Here is a 27,678-nt window from a genome sequence, read left to right on the forward strand (position 1 = left end):
ATTGTCATACATGCTTCGGAAAAAGCGAAATAGGGCATTCAGACGGATTCAAAGCGCTCTGCGTTTGATATTCATCAGCACGTCACATCCACAGAAAAAAACACGCAGAGAAGTATACGTTATACAAATGGATAGCTTTTAAAATTTAAAAGATAGTTTATTTTAATAAACACTGTAGCTACCAATGACTCTACTTGAATAAATATTAGAATAAAAGTTGATCAAAATTTTGTGTTTTGAGTACAGTTAAACTCAGAGGAATGGAATTAAGAACTCAACATTGTATTCTCCCGGGAGAATCGCATAAAATAGCCAAAACATAATTATTTGGGTTTGATGAACTTGTGCAGAAAACGACAACTTTAACAAAAACATCAAAAGGTATAATGATGGTTGCTCTGTCACAAAGGAAACATACAAACTCCAACTTTGCTCTGTCACACAAGGACATGCTTAGAAACATACAAACTCCAACTTTGCTCTGTCACACAAGGACATGCTTAGAAACATACAAACCCCGACTTTGAGTTTGGACTATAGTTTTTGTAGAGGTAGAAGAGGGAAGAGCGGCTATAAAACATAATCAATAATATTGCTTGCCGTAAATAGTTTCTTGTCTCCACACACATCAGTTGAAATTTTAAAAAATGACAGCAAGTGTGTAGTGTAGAGTGCATGGGATCATTCCGGTTGCTGTTGCACGCCATGCGGCTGAGCTGCTACACTGCTCTCAAGCTTGAAGGACAAGGATGGTCAGTGGCTTTGCGGTGCTCTGGCTTGAGTTTGGACTTGACTGTGACACGAGTCTCAGCCGACAAAGCACGGAGTGCCTTGTACATAATTATATTCCGGGGCTGAGGCATCTGTGCGCAGAAATAGTCGAAGACCAGGTCGAAATTTCGGTTTTGACGCTTCTGACTGCTGGAAAACCCATTCCCGCCGACTGCAAGTGCCTCACCACTACAAGCATGTAGTATAGGCCGGTCTGGTGCCTTGCCATTATCAGCATAGGACAGTATGATCAGGGGACTTTCCCTCCACCCCCAAAGCCCGGCCACATATCACATGTGCTCACTCACACGTCGACGGATGGGAAGCGGCAATCCGATTTCAAGAAGCACTGCCCTGCTTGCAGCTGCCAACCCTATTGACTGACATCATGTTTGTCTCGTCTTGCGGCCCACTGTTTCAACACCATCCGGCGTCCCACGTACCGTTACGTAGCGCTGGGTTGCATTTAGGGTCTACTCGGCTGTAGTGGATGCCCATCGGGTCCACATAATTTGTCATGTACTCGTCTACTCTTCTGTCCAGCGCCGCAGCCACTCCTGGCAACTTGGCGTACAGGTTGCTCATCTCCAGGGGATCAGCTATTGGCGGAACAAACACAAGATACGGACAGGTTAGTGCCCTGATCAAGGTATGCCCCCCCCCCCCCCGTGCATAGCAGGTAAGTGCCCTGATCAAGGTATGCCCCCCCCCCCCCATAACAGTTAAGTGCCCTGATCAAGGTATGCCCCCCTCCCCGCATAGCAGGTAAGTGCCCTGATCAAGGTATGCCCCCCCCCCATAACGGGTAAGTGCCCTGATCAAGGTATGCCCCCCCCCCTCCCCGCATAGCAGGTTAGTGCCCTGATCAAGGTATGCCCCCCCCACATAGCAGGTTAGTGCCCTGATCAAGGTATGCCCCCCCCCCTCCCGCATAGCAGGTTAGTGCCCTGATCAAGGTATGCCCCCCCCCCCATAGCAGGTAAGTGCCCTGATCAAGGTATGCCCCCCCCCCCTCCCCGCATAGCAGGTTAGTGCCCTGATCAAGGTATGCCCCCCCCCTCCCCGCATAGCAGGTTAGTGCCCTGATCAAGGTATGCCCCCCCCCCCCCCCTCCCCGCATAGCAGGTTAGTGCCCTGATCAAGGTATGCCCCCCCCCCCCCATAGCAGGTAAGTGCCCTGATCAAGGTATGCCCCCCCCTCCCCACATAGCAGGTTAGTGCCCTGATCAAGGTATGCCCCCCTCCCCCCCATAGCAGGTAAGTGCCCTGATCAAGGTATGCCCCCCCTCCCCACATAGCAGGTTAGTGCCCTGATCAAGGTATGCCCCCCTCCCCCCATAGCAGGTTAGTGCCCTGATCAAGGTATACCCCCCTCCCCCCATAGCAGGTTAGTGCCCTGATCAAGGTATACCCCCCTCCCCCCATAGCAGGTTAGTGCCCTGATCAAGGTATGCCCCCCCCTCCCCGCATAGCAGGTTAGTGCCCTGATCAAGGTATGCCCCCCCCCCTCCCCACATAGCAGGTTAGTGCCCTGATCAAGGTATGCCCCCCTCCCCCCCCCCCCATAGCAGGTAAGTGCCCTGATCAAGGTATGCCCCCCCCCTCCCCACATAGCAGGTTAGTGCCCTGATCAAGGTATGCCCCCCTCCCCCCATAGCAGGTTAGTGCCCTGAACAAGGTATACCCCCCTCCCCCCATAGCAGGTTAGTGCCCTGATCAAGGTATACCCCCCTCCCCGTATAGCAGGTTAGTGCCCTGATCAAGGTACCCCCCCCCCTGTATAGCAGGTTAGTACCCTAATCAAGGTACCCCCCCCCCCCCCCCCGCATAGCATTACTACAGTGTGGCAATGTTAGCACACAGTACAGGCCCGGCGAAACCGGTCCGGTTTGTCAGGCCATGGCCAGACCAACGTTATCGACACCAACATGTGTTTACTGCTGAGGAGGTCATGTGTATACCCTTCCATATCATACACAAACTGTATGAAATGCTAGGGTATGGCGGGACCAATCAAAAACTGCTTCCGCTGGTCCTGCAGTAACCAAAATGATACATGTATGTTCTCTACAGCAGAATTATAGTCCTCTGTCCATGCAGCGGACAGGTGGTTCTTGACCAGGGAGTTGCACGACTCCTTGTTCTTGACCTGCCCGGTACGCGAACCCGTCGATTTTTTTGTCCATGCAGTGCTCAATACAGTGCCCAGTATAGTGCTCAAAACAGTGCTCAATACCACACAGGGCACAGCGCTTCCTCACAAATAAGGCAGAAGAGATCGCTACCACTAATTCACAGGCATATCAATGTTTCGTATTCCGTTGCACTCCACACACTAGCGCACGCTTGTCCCCTGCACGGCCATGCCAACGTCATGTGCGCACCGCGTGCAGCCTGGCAGACAGTTCTGCCGAGCGTACACAGTATACAAGCGCCGTTTGCCTACTCGGGGTAGATTTTTATACACCGGCACGCGCCAAAGAAGTCATAAAATGAATGGTGTGTAATCGAATGCAGCCACTACTTCGGCATACTTACCGTCAAGATCAAAGAGCCAGGGACCGGTCTCAACCTTATGCGTGATGTTTTCATAAAAATGGAGCTCACGATAGAACGTCACAAATGTGGCTTCATCAACTGCTGCCGGGTACCAGAGATTCAATTTCGTGTTTTCTGATGGAGGGAGAGAGAGGGAGAGAGGGAAAAGTGGGTCATTGAAGTGGCCGAAAATTAGCCACAGCATACAGATGGTCCTTCTCATACAAGGACTTTTTAAACGCCAAAATTAAACCTCTTTAGCAGGAGCACCCAATGGACCGATGGCATTTGTTCGCAGTAACGGCAGTTCTTCCTATCCATATTTTCCACCTTAGTGCTTCTCGTGTGCTCTAGATGGCAGTCGTGTGTCAGTCAAGTGAGAATTCAAGTCGGCAGGAAAACCGTGAGCTCCCATGTAGGGAGCAACACACAATTCCCAAGTATCGCCGAAGTCGCACCAACCTCTTCTCCACAGTGCATCGAAGTCGACGCATTCTTGTACACCATCGGCTGGCAAAGGGTTATTAACTGCGTGATTTGCTCCGGCCGGCAAAGCCCACCAGTGTAAATCAGTGTTCAGAAACTGTCGGCGGTTCGGCTCTGAGGATTTTGGGCGCCTAGCAGACAAACGTAGCCAACTGGTGAGATGGTTATACCCCCAAATGCCCGCTCCGATGCAGGAAGAACTGGTCCGAGAGCAGAACAGTGACCACGGAATTTCCCCGAATATAAGTCGCACCTTTTCACACTAAAATTCAAGGGTCATAAAGTGGGCGCAACTTGCAATCGAGCATGAATTACTACTGCACTCAATATATCAAAACAATGTGCCCCAAACCTGAAAATGGGGGTGCGACTTACAATCGAGTGTGACTTATAACCGGGGAAATACGGTATCCTGTCAACCATAATACGCTCTCCAAACTCTATATTAAACTGTGCGTTGTTGGTGTGAACGGATCATGGCGAGCCAGAGAAGGAAGTTAGGGTGGTTGATTTTTGTTGGGTGACCACCTGGCTGGTGTGGTTGTGTCATAAGCAATATTGACAAGCAGCACAGCTCGCAGGGATGCGACATTTGTTACTGTGGTCCGGACGCGTGTGCAAGTACAGGGTATCAATTCTAGGGTAACACCGCACATACTTGCTGGGTGTTTAGAAGGATCTTTGCCTCTGATGTACTTGTACTTGCCCTCTCTGCCCGACAGTAGGTTTGTGTAGCACAGGACAACACATTGACACAGAACAACACACCGGCACAGCACAACACAGCAACACAGCACAGCAAAACACACCGACACAGCACAGCACAGCACACCACACCAACACAGTACAGCACAACAACACATGACAACACGGCAACACAGCACGCCGACACAGCGCAACAGAGAAGGCCATCTTAGATCACAACCACACCGGCGTCGAGAGACAGACTAGTAAATCGTTCATGTCACATGCCTGCCGCACCGCCCCTGCTTCCTCTGCTCACCATCTACATTATTCCTGCAAAGGAAGTTACTGCCGTCCCTATCCTGCAAACGTTCACATTCAACACTATGATCAAAACCGAAGTTCACTAGTATTGACATGCGGGTCATTTGCCTGACAAGTACCTCGGCGACAATCTGCTGGCTCGCTGCAATAATGAATATCCAAGCATGCACATACCAATAGAGAAATACTGGATGGTGCTATACTCTTTACATTTAACAGGCTGTGTTTAGTATTTTACAAGATCGTTCAAAACACACGCATATACGGTCTCTGAACAGCATTCAAAAAATGACGGCCCAGGGCCGAAATACTGATGGAGAATTTTTTAATTTTTTTTATTGCAGTTCAGAGGCCGTATATGCGTGTGTTTTGAGCAATCTTGTAAAATGAATTGGCTGCAATGGAGCCTGCGTACTTTGAAAAAAAGTTTATTATTACCAAGCTTTCCTCTTGTCTCTCTCTGGTCGTGTGTTTTCACAATATCATGTTGCATTGCATAAGACCGATAGAGGTGAGCACAGACAGCTTGGGTATAAGCAATACATCTTCAGGTAATATTCTCTCCATTTCTCATTTGTCAGCTGATACCAGCCCTTATATGCAATACAGCTAAACACCAAAAACACGAACGGTAGCGAATCTTTTAACTAGTTATGTTGGTACTCACCGGATGGCGAAAATGCCCCTGGTCCTGTCGAGCCGGTATGGGAAGCCAGTGCGCGGCGATGGCAAGTTGTTCCGCAATGCCGACCATTGGTCAACGCCGTCCACCTCCGAATCTACACGAAGCACCACAGCATCACCACAGCACGACTACAGCACCGTCATAGCACAGCACCAGCACAGTACCACAGCACGACGTCACCACCATGCCAGCGCCACACCACAGCACCACCATAGCATGACGTCACCGCAACATGCCAGCACCACAGCAGTGACAGCACCACCACAGCACGACGTCACCACAGTATGCCAGCACCACAACACCACCATAGCACGACGTCACCACACCACCACAGCACCACAGCTTCGAAATTCAATTTCGCCGGACTTGGGCTCAAATCCGAGTTTAAATGCGATCATCTTGGTCTATCACCTGCCTTCGTGGCTGCAGGGCGTCATATTTGCGGAAGAGACCTTGCCTGTCATTTCTCGACCGACGTCGCCTTTTATCAATGTAACCGCCTTCATTATCCATGTATTGGCCTATTCCGTGTTCAATATTGGCATGTTCTGCGGATTCGTAGGCACGCTTGGCAATTCTAATAATAATATCCTGCAATATTATTTCGTAGGTGCATGGCTACTACTTCATGTACTACAATATGTCTCAGAGGAAACTGTTTACTACAATATGTACATGACTTTAAAATAATAGCCGGCTGGCATGGTTCAATAACTTTCTTTTTCATAATTATGGCTTTTACGTCAAATGTTCCTTTACAATCTGTATCACAATGTGTGAGTTTGTCATGCACTCAGAAGACAGGTGCATGTATACGATTCATATTATCATTCGGGGGTTTTTGGACTTACTTCTCGATTGCATCTTGCCGTGCGAGGTTTAAAATATATCAGTGGCAATTTCCGTGGCAATTTCATGGCTGTTGACTAGTACACAACATTACGCTTACCGCCAAGATGGCCGCCAGCAGCGGAGACAAGAGTCGGGTACCAGTCCGTCACGTGCATTATCCTGCAGGCAGCACAATACACAGACGCAATTGGGAACATCTCCAGACCAGGCGTGCCCGTGCCTGCCAACTGTGCCCACGGTGTACGGGCTTGGGCTCTGTGTACTTCAACTGCTGGGTCAAAAAAAGGTGAGTCGTTATATCCCTACTCTTGTTTTTTTTGCACAAATTAGCAGGTCTGTATGTGTGGGTGAGTGCAAGCTCTTCTTCCTCCACACGACTCTGGGTCTCCGTATGGAGCAAACTCGGCACCGTACTGGCACGATGAGAGAACATTTTGCAAAAAATCATCTCAGCAACGTTCCATGGTACAATGATATCTGCCGGTTGGACATCACAGCACAGTAATGGTGTTACCTGTGTTTCTGCTTCACATAAGGCACTGGGGAGGAAGGGACCAGGGCATAAGAAAATACTTGGTGAAACAGGAGTGATTCGGATAGGGGAGAGGGGGGGGGGGGGGGTGTCCGGAGGCAGTGGGTTGGGGGTCCAGTGGGTCCAGGAAGAGGGGAGGACAGTAGGTCCATGGTACCAGTGGTCCGGTTGTCCAGTGAGCTCAGGAAGAGGGGAGGGCACATGGGACCAGTGGTCCCGGGGTCCAGTGGGTCCAGGACGAGGGGAGGGCAGTGGGTCCATGGGACCAGTGGTCCGGGGGCCCAGTCGGTCCAGGAAGAGGGGAGGGCAGTAGGTCCATGGGACCAGTGCTCCGGAGGTCCAGTGGGTCCAGGAAGAGGAAAGGGCGTGGGTCCATGGGACCAGTGGTCCGGAGGTCCAGTAGGTGGGTCTAGGAAGAGGAAAGGGCGTGGGTCCATGGGCTGGAACAAATTTACCGTATCCGGGTATGAACGAAAGAATAAATTGGGATGGCGAGACATTATCAATCACATGTTCGTGTATAACTTTGGCTGGAACAATAGAGGCAAGTGCTGCCTTAAATGTCTTCATCTTTTATTGAGAGTCCAGCCATAGGGTTAGACGAGAAGGCAGAATGCCTGTGTATCGGGTGAAGTAAAAACAAAAAAAACAAAAAATAATGTCCGCCAAAAAATGTTCGTCCCTCCTACCCATTGTGGGTGTGTTTGGTTTTTCCAAGCATCTTGCCGTGGACGAACCCTGGACTACGGGTGCCACCTTCCCACACCGTTCCCTTGTTGCCCCGTAGAGGGTAGTTGCTGCCGCCGTAGCGCACCTGCGCTCCGTTCTGCACACCGGCAGAAGACAGCACAGCAGAGGCAGGCGTACAGGCACGGCTGTGAGCAGGCAATACAATGCTAGGTATGCTTTTGTGACCAGTGGCAACGTTTTAAACCACATGTATTCGCCACACACACAGTACCACAGAGGAACAAGGTCAGTTTGTTGCCACTCAGAGGGATTCATGCCCATATCTGTGCAATCATAGGGCAATATATTTTGCAAGCATTTCCCAAGATGTGCACTTTTTAAGGGAAAGCATTTTTTAAATGGATTTCGTCCACGACGTGAAGTTCATTAGAAGAGAAAAAAGACGATCACACGATCTTACGTCGGAAGTGAAGACGACAAGCGTGTTGTCCCAGATGCCGCGCTTCTTGAGCGCCTTTACAATGTTACCAACGGCGCCATCCATTGCAGTTGCCATGGCTAATCGCAAGCATGCATACAGACACATGCATGCACACACATGCACGCACACACGTACACAAGCACACACACACGTACACACACACACACACACACACACACACACACTCACCCACACCACACACATGCACGAGCGCACACATGCATACACGCACGTGTGCGCACACACACAGACACAGATACACACACACACACACACACACACACAAGCACACTATAATGATAGTTTTACGAATTCCCTTCATGCTAAGCCAATTATAAGCAAATTAATCTTTTAAACGCCTATGACTTTATCCATTTCGTACTAGGCAGCTGCCTGACAGTCCTGTGACGGCAGGATATGCGTAGTGAGCAGCTCTGTTTTTAGCTTTCACGTTCTTTTACTGCTAGTGTCTTGTTCCAAGCGCTTGTCACGTCGGTTGAGCAACACGCGCTGTCCCACGCAGGTGGTGATGATGATCCCATGCCGCCGGGACCCGGTAAGGTACGTTTTCGCGGTAACTAAGCTGTCATGCACTGGGCCATTATCAGACAGTTTTCAGTTAGAGCGAAAGCGGCCGACCGTCTCCTGGGGTTTTGTATACAGCTCTGCATGCTAGTGCATTGAGCACTCTTTCCAGCCGCCCTGACTGGCGCTGATCGGGGTCGTAGCTCTCACATCTGTGGTGTGGAGACCATGCACTGGAGCTAGGGGTGAAACGATTAGTTCGAATATTCGAGTATTCGTTCGAAAATTTCAAACGAGCGAGTATTCGAAATTTTTCACTCGATCGGGTTTTTTTTAGTTCATCTATTGGCATTCCATTTTTCAAAAGCTTTTGTTGCACCGCTCGTCCACTGGTATGCATGTGTTATGCATGCCTTTGAGTCAGTATTTCATGACTTGGACGATGCGATCACCACGGCAAGTAACATTAGTTATGACTTGTGAGATATGAAAGTACTGATGAAAATCGTTACTTTACACTCTGTACAAGACGTTGGCGACTTTTGTTCTATGTTCACAGATAATTTCTTCCGGATTGGTCAATAACTCACAAATTTAGCGCTTTTGAATTTTGATAAAATACTCGAAATAATCGGATACTCGATCGAATATTACGAATGAGTGATCGATTGGTCAAACTTGATACTCGTTTCACCCCTAACTGGAGCATATCTGTGGTCTGGTGACCATGTACCACCAGCAAACTCATACCACTTGTAGTAGTCGGCATTTTGTTTCTTTGGCCTACAGTGAAACCTGTCAAGGCGACCACCTGTCCAAGAAGACCACCTGTCCAAGAAGACCACCTGTCCAAGAAGACCACTGAAACCAGGATTGAGGGATGCTATTTCCAGTCAAATGAACCTGGATAAGGAGACCACCTGGTAACAGAGACCACGTATTGAAGGCGCCTTGAGCGGTCGTCTTAGACATGTTTCACTGTATGCTGTACCTATAACAGCCGTATACAGATGTGGTGACCGTACTATGCTGAGTATACCTGTACACGAGCTACTAGTACGTGCCTACGGATTGTGTGTACACGATAGATACGCCAGCAGCTCTATTCACCAGCTGACCTACAGTACCTGAGACAGCTCGACGGTTGTGCCAGGCCACGTCCTTGAACATTTTCCAGTAGCGCTGCGGCGCCTGCAAGACAACACCACGAAATCAGCGCACGTCACCGAAGAGTGCTGCAGCAAGAGGGAAGTCCTTTGCATGTGCATCGCCTTGTGCTCAAGAGTTCAGCTAAACTTCCTGTGCCATTCCCTGAAATTGGATGAACCCCCTCCCAATGGCGTTTCGGATTTTGCAACAAATTCCGCAGGGTAAGCCACGCCCCCCCCCTTCAGGTAGAACTATTTTAATTCTGGTAACAGAGAAAAGACCCCCTTGTCTTGGTCTTTTCTACGCAACTATTCTAATTCTGGTGAAAGAGGGTAGACACACTCCCCCCCCCCCCCTTTGTCGGGGCCTTCTGTGTGCGACTATTCTATTTCTAGTAACAGAGGGCAGACCACTCTCTCTCTCCCCCCACCCCTCACCCACCCCAACCCCCCACCCCCCCCCCCCCCACCCCTGTTGCGTGCCCTTTGTTGAATGTTTGCAGTTGGCTACCGGGCCTGGAAAATTATTCTTGTAACCATAACTGCATCACAAAGACGATCACTCTTACGGCAAGGCATCACCTTGCTTAAAACCAACATGTGACTCCACGTCAACAGTCACTTCGGCATACCGCTGTCTGTCTGGGCTTGCTACATTGGTATGGCACAGGGCAATCTTTACCACAGGAACACTTAAAAAACACCAAGCCAAGCTCACAACAGTTACAAGGCGGGAACAGACTCCATGTTGCTTTTAGCGGGGACCAGTGCTAGTAGATGCCGTATGTTCACACTGGCGTTTTAACCCTTTAGCATCTGACCTAAATTCCAACGCCGTTCTGTGTCAAGAGGTCGAAACGTACGATCTCAGCAATACTTCATTTTAGCTCGTTGGCACCTGTTGCAATGGAAAGCTGAGCTCTTTGGTTTCTTCCTGGATACTTCGTTTACAGAATTCCGTAAAGAACTGACCGACTTACGAATGTTTGAGTGCATGCAACTGCATCGTCCACTAGTAATCGATTCAAGTACACACAAACGTTGATGGGTTAATACACGTACAGTAGAATGCTCACAAACATCTACTGTACAAGCCATACATTGTATATATAATGAAGTGCTAACTCTAACGAGTTATACGAGGAGAAATCTGTCGTTAAAATAGAAAGAGTTATACAGAAATCGATACATATACTGTCCTATTGAGCGTTGAGAATGAGTGAGAATCGTTACCTTTGGTACACGTAAACTAGCAATTTTGGGAAATCGTTATATATGCGCCTCGTTAGAATAATGGCTTTTACAGTATCCGCTGCGGCGTCTCAAAACTAAGTAGGTAAGGCTCACCTGCAGTGGAGCATGTATTGCCTGGAACGCGAGATAAATGTAGAGAGGAGTAGACGTGCTGTGCTTTTTCACAATGCTAATCGTTTCCTTGGCAAACGCTTCCTGTCAGCACAGAGCAGATGCGTGTGCACACACACACACACACACACACACACACACACACACACACACACACACACACACACACACACACACACACACACACACACACACACACACACACACACACACACATACATACATACACACACATGCACATGTACACACATGCACACAATCACATGCACACAATCACATGTACACACATACACACACCCCAACATACACACATACAAACTGACAGACAGACTCACAGACAGACTCACAGACAGACACACACACACACACACACACACACGCACATGTACATACAAAGTCATCCTTACCAAAACATTTCGTGCCATTGGGACATTGCCAACTCCAGCAGCGAAACACAGGTCAGTATGCCAGAAATTGAAAAAAATATCGCAATTCGGATATAATAATATTCGTTGGTTCAAGGGAAAGATGCAAATGGGAAAAGTCATTCGGATATAATTGGAGAAAGGAGCAAGAGTTCTTAAAGGGGAAGTTCACCCTAAAATCAAAATTTCACAGTTTGTAGATTTCGAGGCGCTGAGTTCGGTGGTGAAGGTCCCATCGCCGTGCGATACGCCGTTCTGGAGATATTTGAAGTTGAAATTTACCATGACGTCATGCAAAATGACGTCATGCGGCCGGCGCACACCCCCTCCACACCCTGTGACGTCAAAGAGATACAGGTTCCCGGTCTGCTTGCTTTTCAGTGAGCGAGAAAGAGTGGCGTTTGTGGAGTTTCTTTCTTGCGACCTGAACAGTTTCAACCACGATGACGGTTTGCTGTGCTGTCGGCTGCTCTAACCAGTCTGGCAAGCCCCCTGGGACCACGGTGCATCGTATTCCGCGGGATAAAGCTCTCCGAGCGGAATGGGTTGCAGCGATTCATCGCGAGAATTTGCCACCTAAGTTTGAGGAGAGCTGTGCAATTATTTGTTTGGCACATTTTGAGGAGATGCCTTCCAGAGGAACTTGCACGGAGAGATGGGCAAAACGTGCCGCCGAAAGCTGAAAGCAGACGCTGTGTCATCGATTTTCCCGGACAGGTGTCCCCCAGCGAAGCGAAGGATGTCGCAGTATCAGGAGAGGCAGGAGAGAGAAGAGGTGAGTGAATGGTTCTGGTGATTTCGTGCTTTGAGAGCGTGTTGAAATTTTGTCTGTACATCGCGAGTTGGAGAGGCAGTTTCACCCACTGTGTTGAGTACATCGTATACTTGTAGAGAAAATTATTTACAGATACCGGTACAAAGCTGTTTGCAGTGTGTTGATTGCAAGGTACTAGTATTGAATGAAGACAGAAGATCGTGCAATAAATTTTTGTTTTATTTCAATTCAAGTTTTACATGTCGTGAAAAGGCATACAGTGGTCACTACCTCTGTCCTCTGCTTGGTAAGTTTCAATTCCAAGAAAGTCTTCATTGTGTTGCATTGTCACTGTTATCTGCGTGTATTTTGCGAGTATGATCCTAGCTCAAGCCTATGCTGAGCCGTATGCCGCAGCTTTTCGGTCTCCAGTTGCATGCGCATTGAGTCCAGACGATGGCATGATATCTGCTGATGCGTGCACACAGACCCCCGTCAGCACACGGGAAATTTAGAGGTGATGTTATGGTACCCACTGTGTAGATCAAATCCACACGTACATATGCTTGCAACACTGGCAGTACATTTTCATGACTATTCTTTTGCTATAAACACACACGCACGCGCGCGCGCGCGCAGACACACACACACACACACACACACACACACACATTTGACCTTTGACGCCAATCGCCGGAGGCAATGATGGCAATGCTACGGCAGAAGCCATAGCAACTTGTGCTGGAATTGCACCATTCAACAGCTTGCAAGGCTGAAGAATTGACCGTCACAATTCACTGTAGTGTTTAAACCGAACACGGATTCTTCGAACGAATAATCTATCGAATAATTTCGCCCTCCATCGAACGAATAATCTATATTCTATCATACGCATGATGGCATTTTTCAACACTTTTTCAGCACTTTTTAAGTAGTTAAAAAAAAACAATTTGCTGATTATCGGATTTTGTTATGTGGAGGTGCCAAGAGTACCCCCAGAGTGTGCGACGCCTGATCCAGCTCTGCATAGGGTATTGGTCGAAAGTGGTCAAAGACCGAAAATCACATTCACTGCATCCATGTTTCCCTCGTATGGAGAGAACAGAAGTACATGTATTACTAGATACCGATAGGAGATTAAAACTTGGAGGAGAAGAAATTGAGAAGAAATACTGCGAGCAGATCTACGCAGTGCAAATATCAGTAGGGTCAGCACTGAGCAAAGATGGTTTTTTTGTTTTTTTGTTTTTTTCGATTTCTGATAATTCCTACGACTATTCGATTATTCGTTCACCCACTAATATTCTAAATTATTCGATTATTCGATTATTCGTTTCAACACTACAATTCAGCCTGGTCTACACCATACAGATACACACACACACACGTGCAAGCACCTGGCTGACTACAAAATTTAATAGTGACAGCTTATGATTGCTGTGCCGTTTGTCCATTAATGCATTATGCAGGTGTTCCACCGGACTCCTCGGCCAAGTTTTCCGAACATCAGCCATATGTATTGTCGGTATGCTGCGTAACGGTGCGAGCTGCTTTGGGGAACAGGGGAGTAGATCTTCCTGCTGTTAGTCTCACATTTCAACGTACATTTCAGTGCAACAGCAGCACACTACAACAACAAATTTTTGAAGAAGTATACAAGCCAATATCCTGGTTATATTTTTGCACCATGGAACAGTATTTAATTTTGATGAGAAAATACAGTTCTCCGATGCAAAATCGACGACAGTATTACACTATTTAATAGCACGTACCGGTTTCCAAACTCAGATGGCTTCGATCCGGCCTGCTGATGGATCTTGCCCAAATAGCCACGCAGTACAATGTACAGTGCGTGCTGGTTGCTGCAGCCTTTCTCGAACTGTGAGGTGCAAGTAATGCAGCCAGACTCAGTAACCAATCCGCGGCTGCCGATTCCGGAACATCTTTGCAGCAAATGCAGTCGTTCCGCAATAATTGAACGACGCATTTGCCACATTCACACCAGGACGTATTGCCAACGCGATCGGCAGGTGGCCAGCAGTCCTCTAAGCAAGCAGCAGGGTCAGTGTCGGCAGCAGCCGCTGCAGTTTCGTCAGCATTTACACCAACTTGCTCCGCACTCGCCATCTGCATGATCTCATCCTCGGTATACTCCTGTTCCTTCGCTGGCGTCCAACTCGCTCTCCTCGGAGTCACTGTCATCTCCTGACAAGGAGGTAGACCTACCCTGAATCGTCTCCGCTCTGAGCCTCATACTGCTTGACTTTCCGCCTTGGACATTCACGACTTCACTTTCTTCTCCGTCCAACTCCAGTAAAAGTTCCGAGCTCCAGGAGCTCCTCTACCTCTTTGACGTCACAGATTCGTGACGCCATGGCGGCGCCAAAAACCGGGGATCAAAGTGATATTTCAGTTGCGTATATCTCCGGTTATAGTCACCGGATGAAGACGAGACATACACCAATCGACTCAGCTGATTTTTCCCAATAACATATCTGATTTTGATTTTAGGGTGAACTTCCCCTTTAACTTACAACCATCAGTCTACCAACTGAACAAGAAAAATCAATGAGTAGTCATGTAGTGCGACAATCGGACAATGTGTGTGTGTGTGTGTGTGTGTGTGTGTGTGTGTGTGTGTGTGTGTGTGTGTGTGTGTGTGTGTCTGAGCCCGTGCTCGAGCTTGCTGTCAAAGATATGCTATTTTCTTTGTTGTACGTTGCTCTGTGGCAAAGTAAGACCCTATAGACCCTGTAAACTACGTATGTACTGTAGATCCAGTAGACCCTGTAGAACCCACAGACTCTGTAAACTCCGTAGACACTGTAGACTCCATAGACTCTGTAAACCCCGTAGACCCTGTAAACCCTGCAGACCCTGTAAACCCCGTAGACCCTGAACACTCCATAGACGTTGCAGATTCACTAGACCCTGTAAACCCCGCAGACCCTGTAAACCCGTAAACCCTGTAAACCCCGTAGACCCTGTTAACCCCGTAGACCCTGTACACACCATAAGCCATGAAGACCCCGTAGACCCCCACAGACTCTGTAGACCTCGTAGACCCTGTAGACTCCGGAAACCCTATAGATTTTGTACACCCTTTAAATCCCAGACATACTAATTATTACAAGTAATCACAATTCATACGGGCTGCATTTTTGTTGTAAAATGACGATTGTAGTTACTTGGATGCGTCGGTGTTAGGAAAAATATTCATAAGGTTGACGAAGTTGAAACAGGAAAAAGCAAGACTTTCCAGCATTAGCGCGTACGCACACACGCGCACACGTGTGTGTGTGTGTGTGTGTGTGTGTGTGTGCGTGTGGCGCAGGAGCTCAATATACAGGTTTGACTTACAGTCGAGTAGACTCCTTCTGCTGCTCGGTCTATGCTGCGTTTCTCTCCGATGTCATGGTGAAAATCATAACCACTGAATACTGACAACATTAAACGACGAGCATACACACAGACACACGTATACACACATACACACACACACAAGTGTACACACAGACACACAAGCGCAAACACACACAAACATGTGTACACACATGTACACAGACATGCACAAACACACACACACACACACACACACACACACACACACACACACACACAGTTCAGTCACTCTAAACCCACAACCGAACTCTACTTTCCAAACTGGTAGAAGATGTTGAACATGAATTCACAACACTGACAAATGTAGATACGCTGACAAACCGAACTGAGATTAGAACTGCATGATCGGCTGTAAAAATGTCGTGAGCGGAAAATTACTGGAGTTGTGATAGTCTGTACCCGGTGATAGGACTAACACAATGTCATTGTAAATGGGTGAAAAGGGATTAAAAAAAGGCAGGAATCCCCTCCGTCCGTCCGTCCGTCCATAAGAACCCGTCCTTACCCTCTGCTTTGGCACCGTCGCCATTGAAGTGTGTGTAGTAGTCTTGACTACCACCATAGTAGCCGTAAAATGAATCAAACCCGCGCGACGTCGGCAGGAACTTCTCATTGCAATATCCCAGATGCCACCTGTGGTATTAAAGTGAAGAGCACAGTTCGAAATAAACACCGTAAGGAACCCATCTTTAAGTGATGCTACACACAGGCAATTCATGGCCTACAGTCTCTTCATCGGAAATGATATCACTGGCTATTGAAAGATTCGTGCCGAATCGAGGCTCAATAGGACAAATACACATATACATATACACACACACACACACACAAACACACACACACACACACACACACACACACACACTTGCAAGCACACGCAGAAGGCACACGGCGTATTAAGACCTCACTTTCCGATGGCGTGCGTTGAGTACCCAAGCTGCTTAAGACGCTGCGCTATGGTCAGCATACTGGAGTTCAACCCGTATGGCTGGCAATGATGAAGGACATTCTGTCAGCAGCATTAATCAAGACAAGTGACACGATAAATTATATGTAAATATCCTTGTTTAACTTTGGTTCGGTATGCACTTCACTATAAAGCTATAGATTCCAGTCATTCCACTCTTTTCTAATAGTCAAACACGTCATGCCACAACGTACTCCATTGCCCATGAATAGTGCAACATACAGTATTTGTCTCACTATAATTATGACGTGTGAAGCCCCCCCCCCCCCCCAACCAAAAGTGCAAAATCTACCTGTCTTTGTCGTATCTGTTACCTGGCAATCACACAAAGGAGAATCCGGTTCCGTTAGGCAACCAGTACTCACAAGAACCACTCCATCATGTAGTAGCCAGAGCGCAAAACAGGTTTTACTTCACTGAAGGTGACCGAATGCAAAACACTAGATACGGCAAGACGTTTTAATAGTATGGGGACATGATGGGAATAGCGGCAAGAGAGCGAGAAAGAGAGAGAGAGAGAGAGAGAGAAAGAGAGAGAAAGAAAGAAAGAGAGAGAGAGAGAGAGAGAGAGAGAGAGAGAGAGAGAGAGAGAGAGAGGTGTGCATGGCTAGAGAGCCGGTACTCTCAATTACCTGGAAACCCGTGTGGTGAGCATAGCGTCCGGTCATCAGACAACTACGAGAGCTACAGACACACATACACACACACACACAAGTCAATAAGCCACAATGTGTGTCTTTATAACATGCATAACACTCATATTCTCAAAGGCACCGTTACAGTTCGTAAGTTGTCCCTTTACAACGAGGAGAAGAAGACAAAGTTTAGCACTGTGGGTTGGTCTACTTAAGTAAGACCATGATTGTGAAACAGGAGGTACCAGGGTAAATGTTCCAACCCAGCTGAGACCCACAGTGAATTAGGCACTTTGTGACCTGCATGGCACAAGGGTAACACGGAGGCGGCAAGTGGGATTTCGGCCTTTGGCATCTGGCTGATGGATCTGATCTAGCCCCCAGCCCTTGTCACATGACAAAGATGTGAAGCCACTCTTGCCGCCAGAAAAGAAAAATAAGTCATGCTGTGAGCGTACAAGCAGTACACTGGAAAAGTGGGACAGTGGGTCCTTTACCGCCAACTTGCCTGCAAGCTCGTACTGTAACACCTGACAAGGCAACCAACCACCTATTCCAGAGGACCACCTGTTCCAGAGGACCACCTGTTCCAGAGGACCACTATAGCGAAGACCAAGGGTGCTATTTCCGCTCAAATTATTTGAGGGATGACCACAGGCGAGTAGCCTATCGAGGGAAAATGACACTGGATGAGGAGACCACTGTAAATAGCAAACACATTTTTGAAGGTCCCTTGAGGAGCGGTCGCCTTGGACAGGATTCACCGTAGCCTACGTGCGAGGACAAGCAGCTTACGGCGAGCAGGACGGCTGCACGTAGGATCGGTTCAGGATGACGCCGGAGTGCGCCAGCGCGTCGAGATTTGGCGTCCGCATGTCCTTGTTGTGAAAGCCGACGTCATTCCACCCTGCACAAGGCACATGTCAAAGGGTTGGAGTACACACGCATTACAAAATTGTACGACATTTTTGTTGTTGTATTTATTATTTTTCTAGAGCAATCCCCACCCGGCTTCCAGCCGAGTCTCACGCGAACCGTGAATTTTTTTTTTTTTAATCCCCACCAACTACAAGTCTTTTTATGGGTACCCTAGGAAACCTAGGAAAGTTTGTGAACAAATTTGAATGTGACACCTGTAAGACTCGTATTCATCTGATCTGTGCCAGGATGTGCCCTCACTACAGAATTCCCAACCCCTTTTGATTGGTGTCAGGAACAGTTGTTGGGACCGAAACAAACTGTACCGGAAAAAGTGTACGACGGGTGCCTCTCTCATTTAATATTGGCATTGCTTGCCACGAGATGATGATGCAATAGCAATAGTCGTGCAGGTAGCCGGGATTGGGTCTTGTCATCAAACCAGTGTAAATGCAGTGTTTGTAGTTGGATCATCCTCACAAGGCTGAATGTTTCTTCTTACCCTTCCAAGGGGCCGTTTACATGAGAACAATAAGCCCGGGCTTTTTCAAGCCTAGGCTTACGATAAGCCCGCCTTGATCTGTCACCTAGTAATTTTGGAGCGCGCGTTTACATGGTGAGACGGGCTTATTCAGCTATCCCCGAGCTGAACTAGCCCTGCCCTAGACCCCCGAGCTTATCCAACCCCCAGGGCTTATTTTGTCCTGTAAACGGCCAAGAATATAAGCCCTGGGCTTATATTCTTGGAGCGATTTTTTCCGTATTTTCAATTTTGCCTCGTGAACCTGAGAGGATGTCGCCATGGACAATGTGTACCTCTTGTTTCTTTCTTGGCAATTTTTCTTCTGATTTGTGTTTGGTGGAAAGTCCTAGCCGATCCTTCACCTTCTCGAAAAATAAGTGACAATAGCAAAGGCAGCAGAAGCGTGAGCCGGCATTTCTTGATCCGAATTTCATCATACACGAACATTTACTACTGTGTTCATGTGCGATTTGAAATCTAAAATGCACGCAGAACTCGCGGTCACTCACCTGAGCTAACTCAGCCCTGCACAACCGTCATGTAAACGGTTGAAAATTAAGCCCGAGGCGAATAAGCCCAGACTTATTATTGTTCTCATGTAAACGGCCCCTAAGCCAATGGCAACTTCGAAGATACATTTACACTGCATGATGGGCAAAAGGCCACGCACGCACACGCACACACACACCGTACACACACACACCGTACACACACGCGCGCGCACATAGACGGGTGTGGTGCATAACCGTAAAGCTTATCGGCCAAATCACTGGAACGTCTTTTAAATCACCGGGATATATTAAAGCTGTGTTCATAACTGGTGCTTTTACGCCTCGAAACGGCTCGTTCATGTGCATTCTGCTGCCTTTTGCGGCATCATGCACATGAAAACCCTCTGATATGGAAATTCTAACATTATTTTTTTCTGCGCGTTTCAGACGCGTACTTCCAAACATGCGGGGCACTTTGGCGGACTACGGTAGGGTCGCGCGCCCAAGAACGTTGTTTCGAAGTGGTTAGCCTGGGACGTTCTTATTTTTCAACAATCCGGCTGCGTTCTTATAGCACGTTTCTTAGAAACAGTCCGTACTGGATCATGTGTATTCCACAAGCTGCCAGAAAACCAACACCGCTGTTCTTAGAATTTCAGGCTGGACGTTCTTGGGCTCCACGTTCTTTAGCGCGCGACGCTACTGTACCAAACATTAGTACCGTACCCTCCCCATTAAACGTAAACGTCTCCACTACTAGTACGTCCCCAATAAGCCCATTGCGCATTGCCAAATATGGAAGGTATGAGTAATGCACGTGAGTACATTGGGATCAGGAATGCACTAAACACCCCAGACGACCATGCCCAGGTGGCTGTCCGGGGTGTTTATGGTACAAATTACGTCATTGCGCAATGGGCTTATTGTGGTACATGTTGGGTGTGGATCGAAAATATAAAAGGACACGTCTCTAATAATAGTACATGCCCAAATGATGTGATGAGCATCAGTGGGGTACAGCCACCACTCCCACCAGGGTCCACCTTACTTCGTTTTTCTTACCCGTTCATCATCTTTGTGCCTTTGTACACTGATTCTTACCATGGTCGAGTGTATTTACAGCCTTACAGCATCATTATCACGAGTTGTTTGCCACCCAACCCAGGCAATCAATCTTTCCAGAAGAAACAAAAGTACACGTCTCCAATACTAGTACAGTCTCCTATAGTAGTACTAGTACAGTCTCCTATAGTAATACTAGTACAGTCTCCTATAGTAGTACTAGTACAGGTCTGACCACCTTTGAAAAAATAAAAGTAGTGTACAATTATTTCAGGGAAAATACGGTACTTGATGGCGTCACCCGACCTAAAATGATGGTCGAATTGCTGCTTTTTGCAAAGCCTAGAACCATGTGATAACTTCTAGTAGTACCAGTAGGGGTAGGTTGCACTTTTTGAAGCTCCCGTAAATCTTTCTTGGTAGAGCCCAGCCGGCATCAGGCCGGACTGGAGGTAGTTTCCGTAGGGTAGCAGTAAGTGTTTCTAGTAGTGCTCGTAGAAATTGGTGACCTCCGCCATGCCTGGGGCCACCACGAGAGCAAACACTCGCGCGACTGCCCTGAGTGACGAAGAGCTGAGGCTGATGGCGTCTTTGCCGGGCATTGAGTTATCTGTAGTAGAAATCCTGAAAACATTGGCCGCACTTGTCTCGGAATCGGCTGATCGGGAGACGCGCCTAAACAAACGGGTTGACGAGCTGTCAAGGCAGCTCAAAGATGTGAACGAAGAGTTAGTGTCTCTCCGAGAATCCGCCATTGCCTTGCGAAAAGCTACCCCAAAGCCAGTTCAAACACAGCAGGGTACGGGTGCGGGTCAACCTTCGCGTAGGCGTACCAAAGCAGGCAGTACGGGTACAGCAGGTACTCGAAAGCATGACACCACGATGTCCCGTAGCGTCCCCAGCAACATTTCCCGTAGCGGTGACGAGTGTGAAGAGGATGGCAGCGTCCCCTGCAACATCTCCCGTAGCAGTGACGAGTGTGAAGGGGATGGCGACCAAGATGCAACCTGTGTAGACGAAGACAGATTCCAACCAGTCCAGAACTCAAAGCGGAGTAAGAAGCAGTGCGTGCTTCAGGTGATCTCAGATGACAGCTGGAAGATGGTGTCGTCAGAGCCTCCCAGGGCGAAGAAAGCTGTGCTGTACGTTGGCAACCTAGGCGACCAATGCACCAAGGAACGCCTCAGGGAGTTTGTGCAACACAGAGCAGCTGCGGTTGGGACATCTGTGGATGTGCACGATTGCAGTATGCACGAATCAGCAACGGGCAAAATCTCGGCGAGACTGACAGTTGACGCCGGAACAGTTTCTACAATTACCGCTGCAAACTTCTGGCCCCGGCCACTTTATGCCAGGCAATGGCGTTTCAAAGAAAGCAGTGGAGCACACCATGACAATTCTAGCCCACCTGCCAAAACTGATGACATCACCAAGTCTGACCCTCCTCCTCAGAACAATGATAGTCTCCCACCTGCCGACCCTCTCTTGAGCAATGACCAGTAAGACGTTGAAATTGCTGGTTACGAATGCCTTTGGTATCCGTTCAAAGTTTGGCGAATTTCAACATACCCTTCTGGCATCTGATGCAGATATTGCTGTAGTCACAGAAACCAAGCTGACCCTGGATAAGGTGACGCAAGCCGAAGTGACTCTTCCTGGGTACTCCCCTCCAGTAAGACGAGACCGAACACCACAGGGTGGAGGCGTGGCTGTGTGGGTGAAATCCCACCTAGCTTTTCAAGAACTGGAAGCTGTTCCAACCCTTGATCAAGAAGTTGTATGGCTTTCTATCCGCATAAGACCTGGCCGCAAAGTTGTCTTGTGTGCTGCCTACCGCCCAGGGTCTCTTCCTGGCAACGATATCAGTATGGTAGATTACTTGGACCAGACCATTGACGTTGCCCGGGTGGATGCACAGCACCTCATCATCGCTGGCGATTTCAATGCGCACAACACTGCCTGGCTGGGTAGCAGTAGGACAACTCCAGCTGGGGAGAAACTGGAGGACCTCTGCGCACTACATCACCTCCAGCAGCATGTGACGGAGCCTACTCGTGGAAATGCCCTCCTCGACCTCATCATGAGTGACCTGGGCAACCCGACGGTCCGGCTCGGCCCCCCAATTGGTAGATCTGACCACGCCACCATCTTGGCAGAATTCAAGACAGAACTATGTCGAGAGCCCAAGACGGCCAGAACAGTCTGGCAATATGGCCGCGCTGACTGGGACAGATTAAACCACCACCTTAGGAGTGTGGACTGGGATGCCCTGATGTCTGAGGATGCAAACAGCAGCTGCACCAATATTACCTCTGCCATCATAGATGGAATGAACCAGTTTATCCCATCCCAACTTCTCTGTACTCGGCCCTCTGATCCCGCTTGGTGGACGCCAGCTTGCAGCAAGGCCGTGAAGGCGAAACAGAGTGCCTGGAAGTCCCTCAAGAGACGACCAGACTCGCCCCAATGTCAAGCTAACTATACTCTCGCTGTCCACCGGTCTTCTGATTGCCTACGTGATGCCCAGAATCACCATCTAGCAATAGTCCGTGCACGACTCCAGACCGGCAGCCTTCGAGATAAACAGTGGTGGTCAACCATCAAGCAGTCCATCGGAACCTCCCGAAATAGCTCCATCCCGATTCTTGTCGACCCTGCTGGCAAAGAGCATGCCACGAACATCAAGAAAGCAAACTGCCTCGGTCACTACTTCGCGGAGAAATGTAGCCTTGGTGCCAATGACCTGCCAGACACACCTCTACCCCCTATTCGCCAACGCACAGGCAATAGGCTGAAGACCGTACACTTCCGCCCTGCCACAGTCCAGCGAGCTCTCAAGAACCTGGACGCTTCAAAAGCAACTGGCCCTGACGGCATTCCGGCGCAAGTGCTCAGGAAGTCAGCGCAGTCACTCGCCAGCCCTCTGGCAAAGCTATTCACCCAGTGCTTCCGGGACGGGGTGCAACCTGCATCCTGGAAGATCGCGAACGTTGTCCCTATTTTCAAGAAAGGCTCCAAGTCTACCCCGAAGAACTACCGTCCGATTTCCCTCCTCTCTATACTCTCTAAGGTGATGGAGGCCATCATCAATCGCAGCATCACTAACTTCCTGGAAAGCAATCAGGTCCTCTCCGGACGGTAATTCGGGTTCCGACGCGGCCTGGGCACGACTGATCTTCTCCTCTCACTTCAGCATGAGTGGAGTCGGACGTCCAATGCTGGGGGTGTGACCCGAGTCCTTGCTGTCGACGTGGCCGGCGCATTTGACAAAGTGTCGCACCGCGGTGTAGTTCACAAGGCCAGATGCCTTGGGCTGACTGGCCACCTGCTCTCATGGTTGAAAAACTACCTAGAGAGCCGCCAGATCCGGGCCGTAGTTGGTGGACAAACATCAGCCACACACGCCATCCGAGCAGGTGTGCCTCAAGGAAGCATCCTGGGGCCCACTCTCTTCTTGATCTACATTAATGACGCTGAGGACCACCTTCCCCAATCGACCAGCCTTGCCACGTACGCAGACGACACGACGCTCTACAAGTGTATCCGGTATCTCGGCAACCTCGCAGCTGACTGTGATGATCTCCAGACCGCCGTCAATGCCCTTGCTGCCTGGGGTGCGACCTGGCGAGTGACATTCGAGCCCGCCAAGTCATACCTACTCCACGTCAGCCACCACCGTCGGCCCTGGGACTGCCCTCCGGTCACATTCCAAGGTGAAATGGTTCCTGAAACCCAGTGCCTGAAGCTACTTGGGATAGCCTTCGACAGTCAACTGACATTCTGCCAGCAGATTCGACAGTCAGCCCTGCGCGCCACACAGCGACTGGGCTTCCTGAAGAAGGCCTCAGCAGTGCTTGACCCTGGCTGCCGTCTCACGGTCTACAACGGCTTTGTTCGCCCAGTCTTAGAGCATGGCATGCTAGTCTGGATGGGTGCTTCTCAGACGGTGCTGGCCCAACTCGATGCTGTACAGCGGAGAGCCCTGCATCTGATCGGCGAAGGCGCATATCTGCCAAGCCTCGAACTCCGGCGCAAAGTGGCTGCTCTCTGCTATCTCTACAAAATCCACTACCTGACAGGCCCACAGATGCTAACCCGAATGCTGCCCCCCTCCCAAGCAGTACCAGACCACGACCAACATCCTGCCAACACCAGGCAGCAGGCGCGGGTTGCGGCCGGCCACCGCTACCAGCTGCAGTCTGATATCCCAGCCAATTCTCGCAACAACGTCCGCCGGTCGTTCCCTGAAGGAGTGCTGGACACCTGGAACCAGTTGCCTCGCCAACACCTCCTGGATCAGCCCGACCAGAAGAGGTTGCAGTCCTTCAAGTGCAGCGTCCACCGATTCCTGCGCTCGAGCCACTGGGACTGGGCGACCGACCGGCTGTAGGGACTCGGCGTGGTGGTTTTCTGGACGTTACTGTGAGAGAGTGAGTCTGTGCACAAATATTATGTATGATTACGCGTCTGCGTGAATGTGCACGTGTGTGTCTGTGTGTACGTGTGTGTGTGTGTGTGTGTGTGTGTGTGTGTGTGTGTGTGTGTGTGTGTGTGGTGTGTGTGTGTGTATGTGTGTGCGTGTGTGTGTGTGTCCCATATGGTGCAGTGGTATGTGCAGCGATTTCCAATCGATAGGTTGCGGGTTCGATTCCCGACGATTATGGTCACACACGTCTTTCTTCTCTTTCTCAGACTCTTCCTGACTTTTCTTTCATTCTCCTGGGTGGTTACCAACAGCCAGTGCATGCCGGAGTATGTGGTGTGATGTGTGTGCGGGAAAAAAGAAGAAAAAAAGACCAAAAAGTAGGGATTCACTGGCCAGAAAAAAGCCACTTCAAAGCTGTGTGGTGTAGACCAGGCTGAATAGTGGTGGTCAATTCTTCAGCCTTGCAAGCTGTTGAATGGTGCAATCCCTGCACAAGTTGCTATGGCTTCTGCTGTAGCATCGCTATCATCGCCTCTGGCGATGGGCGTCCAATGGTCAATGGTGTGTGTGTGTGTGTGTGGTGTGTGTGTATGTGTGTGAGTGTGTGTGTGTGTGTGTATGTGTGTGCGTGCGTGCGTGCGAGCATGTGTGTGTGTGTGTGTGCGCGCGCGCGCGTGTGTGTGTGTGTGTGGGTGGGTGGGTGGGTGCACATGGTTGGTATGTGGTGTTTATGTGAGCGTATGATAAAAATCTCTTCAATAATATTAATATCCTTATTTCAAGATTACCCAACGCCGGCGAACGCCCTATCAGGTTGATCTCCTATTTGAACATGCGCATATGTGTGTGTATGATGTGCCCTAGCTCACTTATAATTATTATTATTTTGTTATACACGTACATGTAGATCATGTCCATGATGCCGTTCCTTTGCGCAGGGCGACCGCACTATTGTTTTTAAGATTAACATCATTATTACTTCTGCATATGCATTACATACTATGATCATGCTGGCTTCATCCCTTATCTCCTAAGCTACCACCCCCCCCCCCCCCCCCCCCCCCCCCCCCCCGTGCGTCTGCCCAGTGTTGACTCCGAGACCCACGGTCGGACGAGCTGCCCAGGCCTCACCACCACTGCCGTTTCCGTGCTGCCTTCTCGATACATACGTATGTACACTGTATATCATGTGCACATTCACATGTCTGAAGGTTTGTGGTTTTTCAATAAAAAAAACAAACAAAAAAAAACAAAAAAACGTGCGCTTGCACACATGAACCGCAAACGTACGCGTGCACACGCATGACCGAATGAACACAGCTTTTGTGTTTAGTTTTGATAGCCAGACTAGGCACTTACCCAAGTCGTCAGCAACAATAAACAGGATGTGCGGCTGCTTGTGCCTGATCGTCTCCGCATCTCCACCGCCCGCGCCTGCCCAGCCTTTCGGTGATGCAGCAGACGGTTGCCGGTAATGATAGCACGCTGCCAGAATCAAAGCAGCTACGACTACCGAAGTTTTCACTAAAATGACATCCACCAACATCTTGTCGCGAGCAATAATCACGGAAGACACGAAATATTTCGCGAACACGTCGCCTACTGCGGCATAGCCTAGCCTGCATTGGACAGGCCAGGCGCGACGTGCAGACGGTTGCCGGTAATGATAGCACGCTGCCAGAATCAAAGCAGCTACGACAGTGACTACCGAAGTTTTCGCTAAAATGACATCCACCGACATCTTGTCGCGAGCAATAATCACGGAAGACACGAAATATTTCGCGAACACGTCGCCTACTGCGGCATAGCCTAGCCTGCATTGGACAGGCCAGGCGCGACGTGCAGAGTTGATCTGAATGGAAACCGTGGTGTGTCGATGATCCAAAGACTGGTTGGCAGCGAGTAGATCTACAGCTAGCTTCCGCTTAGTATTGTTCAGTCTGAAAGTAAGTAAAAAAAGTGACTACCTACTAGTTAGTCACAGTAGAGAGCACTATAGTGTGTTGTTGTAGCTCTACACACAGGCTATTGCCGAGTAAATTCTGGCAAAGCTAGGTCCCCCACTAGATCTACTACTGTCGTATCCATACTATTGACACGTGCCTTTTAGGCCTCTACGGGACAAGTATGCCTTAGGTGTCTAATTATTTTTATACCATGGTACGGTACGGAGGGCCTGTTTTCAGCCAATCAGCGCTCGTCTAGCCATGGTTATATTGGCCAGTATAAATCCCGCGCGGGATTTATATAGAATATAAATCCCGGTGCACGGTACGTACGCTAGGGCACTGCCACCGTACAAGTTCACTGCCTGAAAGGCAGTGAACTTGTACGGCGGCAGTACTCCAGCGCACGGACCATACATAAACAGACACAACGGACACCACATGCGCGTGTACACTCCACACAGAACGGCACACTGACGAGGAACAGTACACAATGGAAAAGAAGAATGACCTGGAATTCGTCTACAGAGTATTCTGTTATACTGAATCTGAGGATAAAGAACGTCGAATAACCACGAAGTATCCCGAATGGGTCAGCAATGTACATTGTACTTCGAAGAGTTGAAGATCATCAACGGACTGTCTCCTTCGTAAATAAGTTTATAATACCAGTGTACATGCACTTCAACCCGATTGGAAAAGGCTACAATAGATTGGATTGAAATGTGATACAAAACAGTGTATGCAAATGCATCTACTTGCAAGCAAAACTGATTATGAGATGCCGCATGTGAAAATCAGCACTGTACCATAATTATAGTAACACTTACTCCCAAAGAGTCCAAGCTGTAATCTAACTAGTGACGGTAGTTTGATTCAACGACAAACTCCAGCACCGCAGCAATTCAGTCGACTTCCGCACCGCTCACGACTCAAGACAAGATCATGAAGATGCTACAATATGCACTGGAACTGAAAGGAAATCTTATGCCAAACATCCACGGAGGAATCTCCTTCTGACCTTGCTCGACCATTCTTTCAATTGACA

General features: G+C 48.9%; 1 protein-coding gene across 1 annotated transcript; it reads right to left on the reverse strand.

The window, feature by feature from the left end:
* On the reverse strand, nucleotides 1–26,652 carry LOC135818215 (arylsulfatase B-like). The gene is made up of 15 exons (XM_065331573.1): nucleotides 26,044–26,652; nucleotides 18,060–18,171; nucleotides 17,262–17,313; nucleotides 16,571–16,671; nucleotides 16,168–16,295; nucleotides 15,621–15,700; nucleotides 11,064–11,165; nucleotides 9,696–9,759; nucleotides 8,023–8,120; nucleotides 7,562–7,698; nucleotides 6,438–6,499; nucleotides 5,471–5,582; nucleotides 4,454–4,506; nucleotides 3,310–3,444; nucleotides 1–1,370 (listed from the first exon to the last, which is right to left on the reverse strand). Exons 1-15 carry the CDS (start codon nucleotides 26,423–26,425, stop codon nucleotides 1,189–1,191), a joined length of 1,800 nt encoding a protein of 599 aa, XP_065187645.1. The 5' UTR covers nucleotides 26,426–26,652; the 3' UTR covers nucleotides 1–1,188.
* Nucleotides 26,653–27,678: the final 1,026 nt, after the last annotated feature.

The sequence above is a fragment of the Sycon ciliatum genome, chromosome 5 (assembly GCF_964019385.1).
Source record: "Sycon ciliatum chromosome 5, ocSycCili1.1, whole genome shotgun sequence".
Taxonomy (NCBI): domain Eukaryota; kingdom Metazoa; phylum Porifera; class Calcarea; order Leucosolenida; family Sycettidae; genus Sycon; species Sycon ciliatum.

What these genes read in the sequence shown, in the direction of transcription:
- LOC135818215 (XM_065331573.1), bottom strand. Translation starts at nt 26,425, where the DNA reads ATGTCGGTGGATGTCATTTTAGCGAAAACTTCGGTAGTCACTGTCGTA. An exon ending in CGACGGTGCCAAAGCAGAGG is followed by an intron (nt 15,701 to 16,167) that starts GTAAGGACGGGT and finishes TAATGTTGTCAG; the next exon opens with TATTCAGTGGTTATGATTTT. An exon ending in TTGTCGTCTTCACTTCCGAC is followed by an intron (nt 7,699 to 8,022) that starts GTAAGATCGTGT and finishes GCCGGTGTGCAG; the next exon opens with AACGGAGCGCAGGTGCGCTA.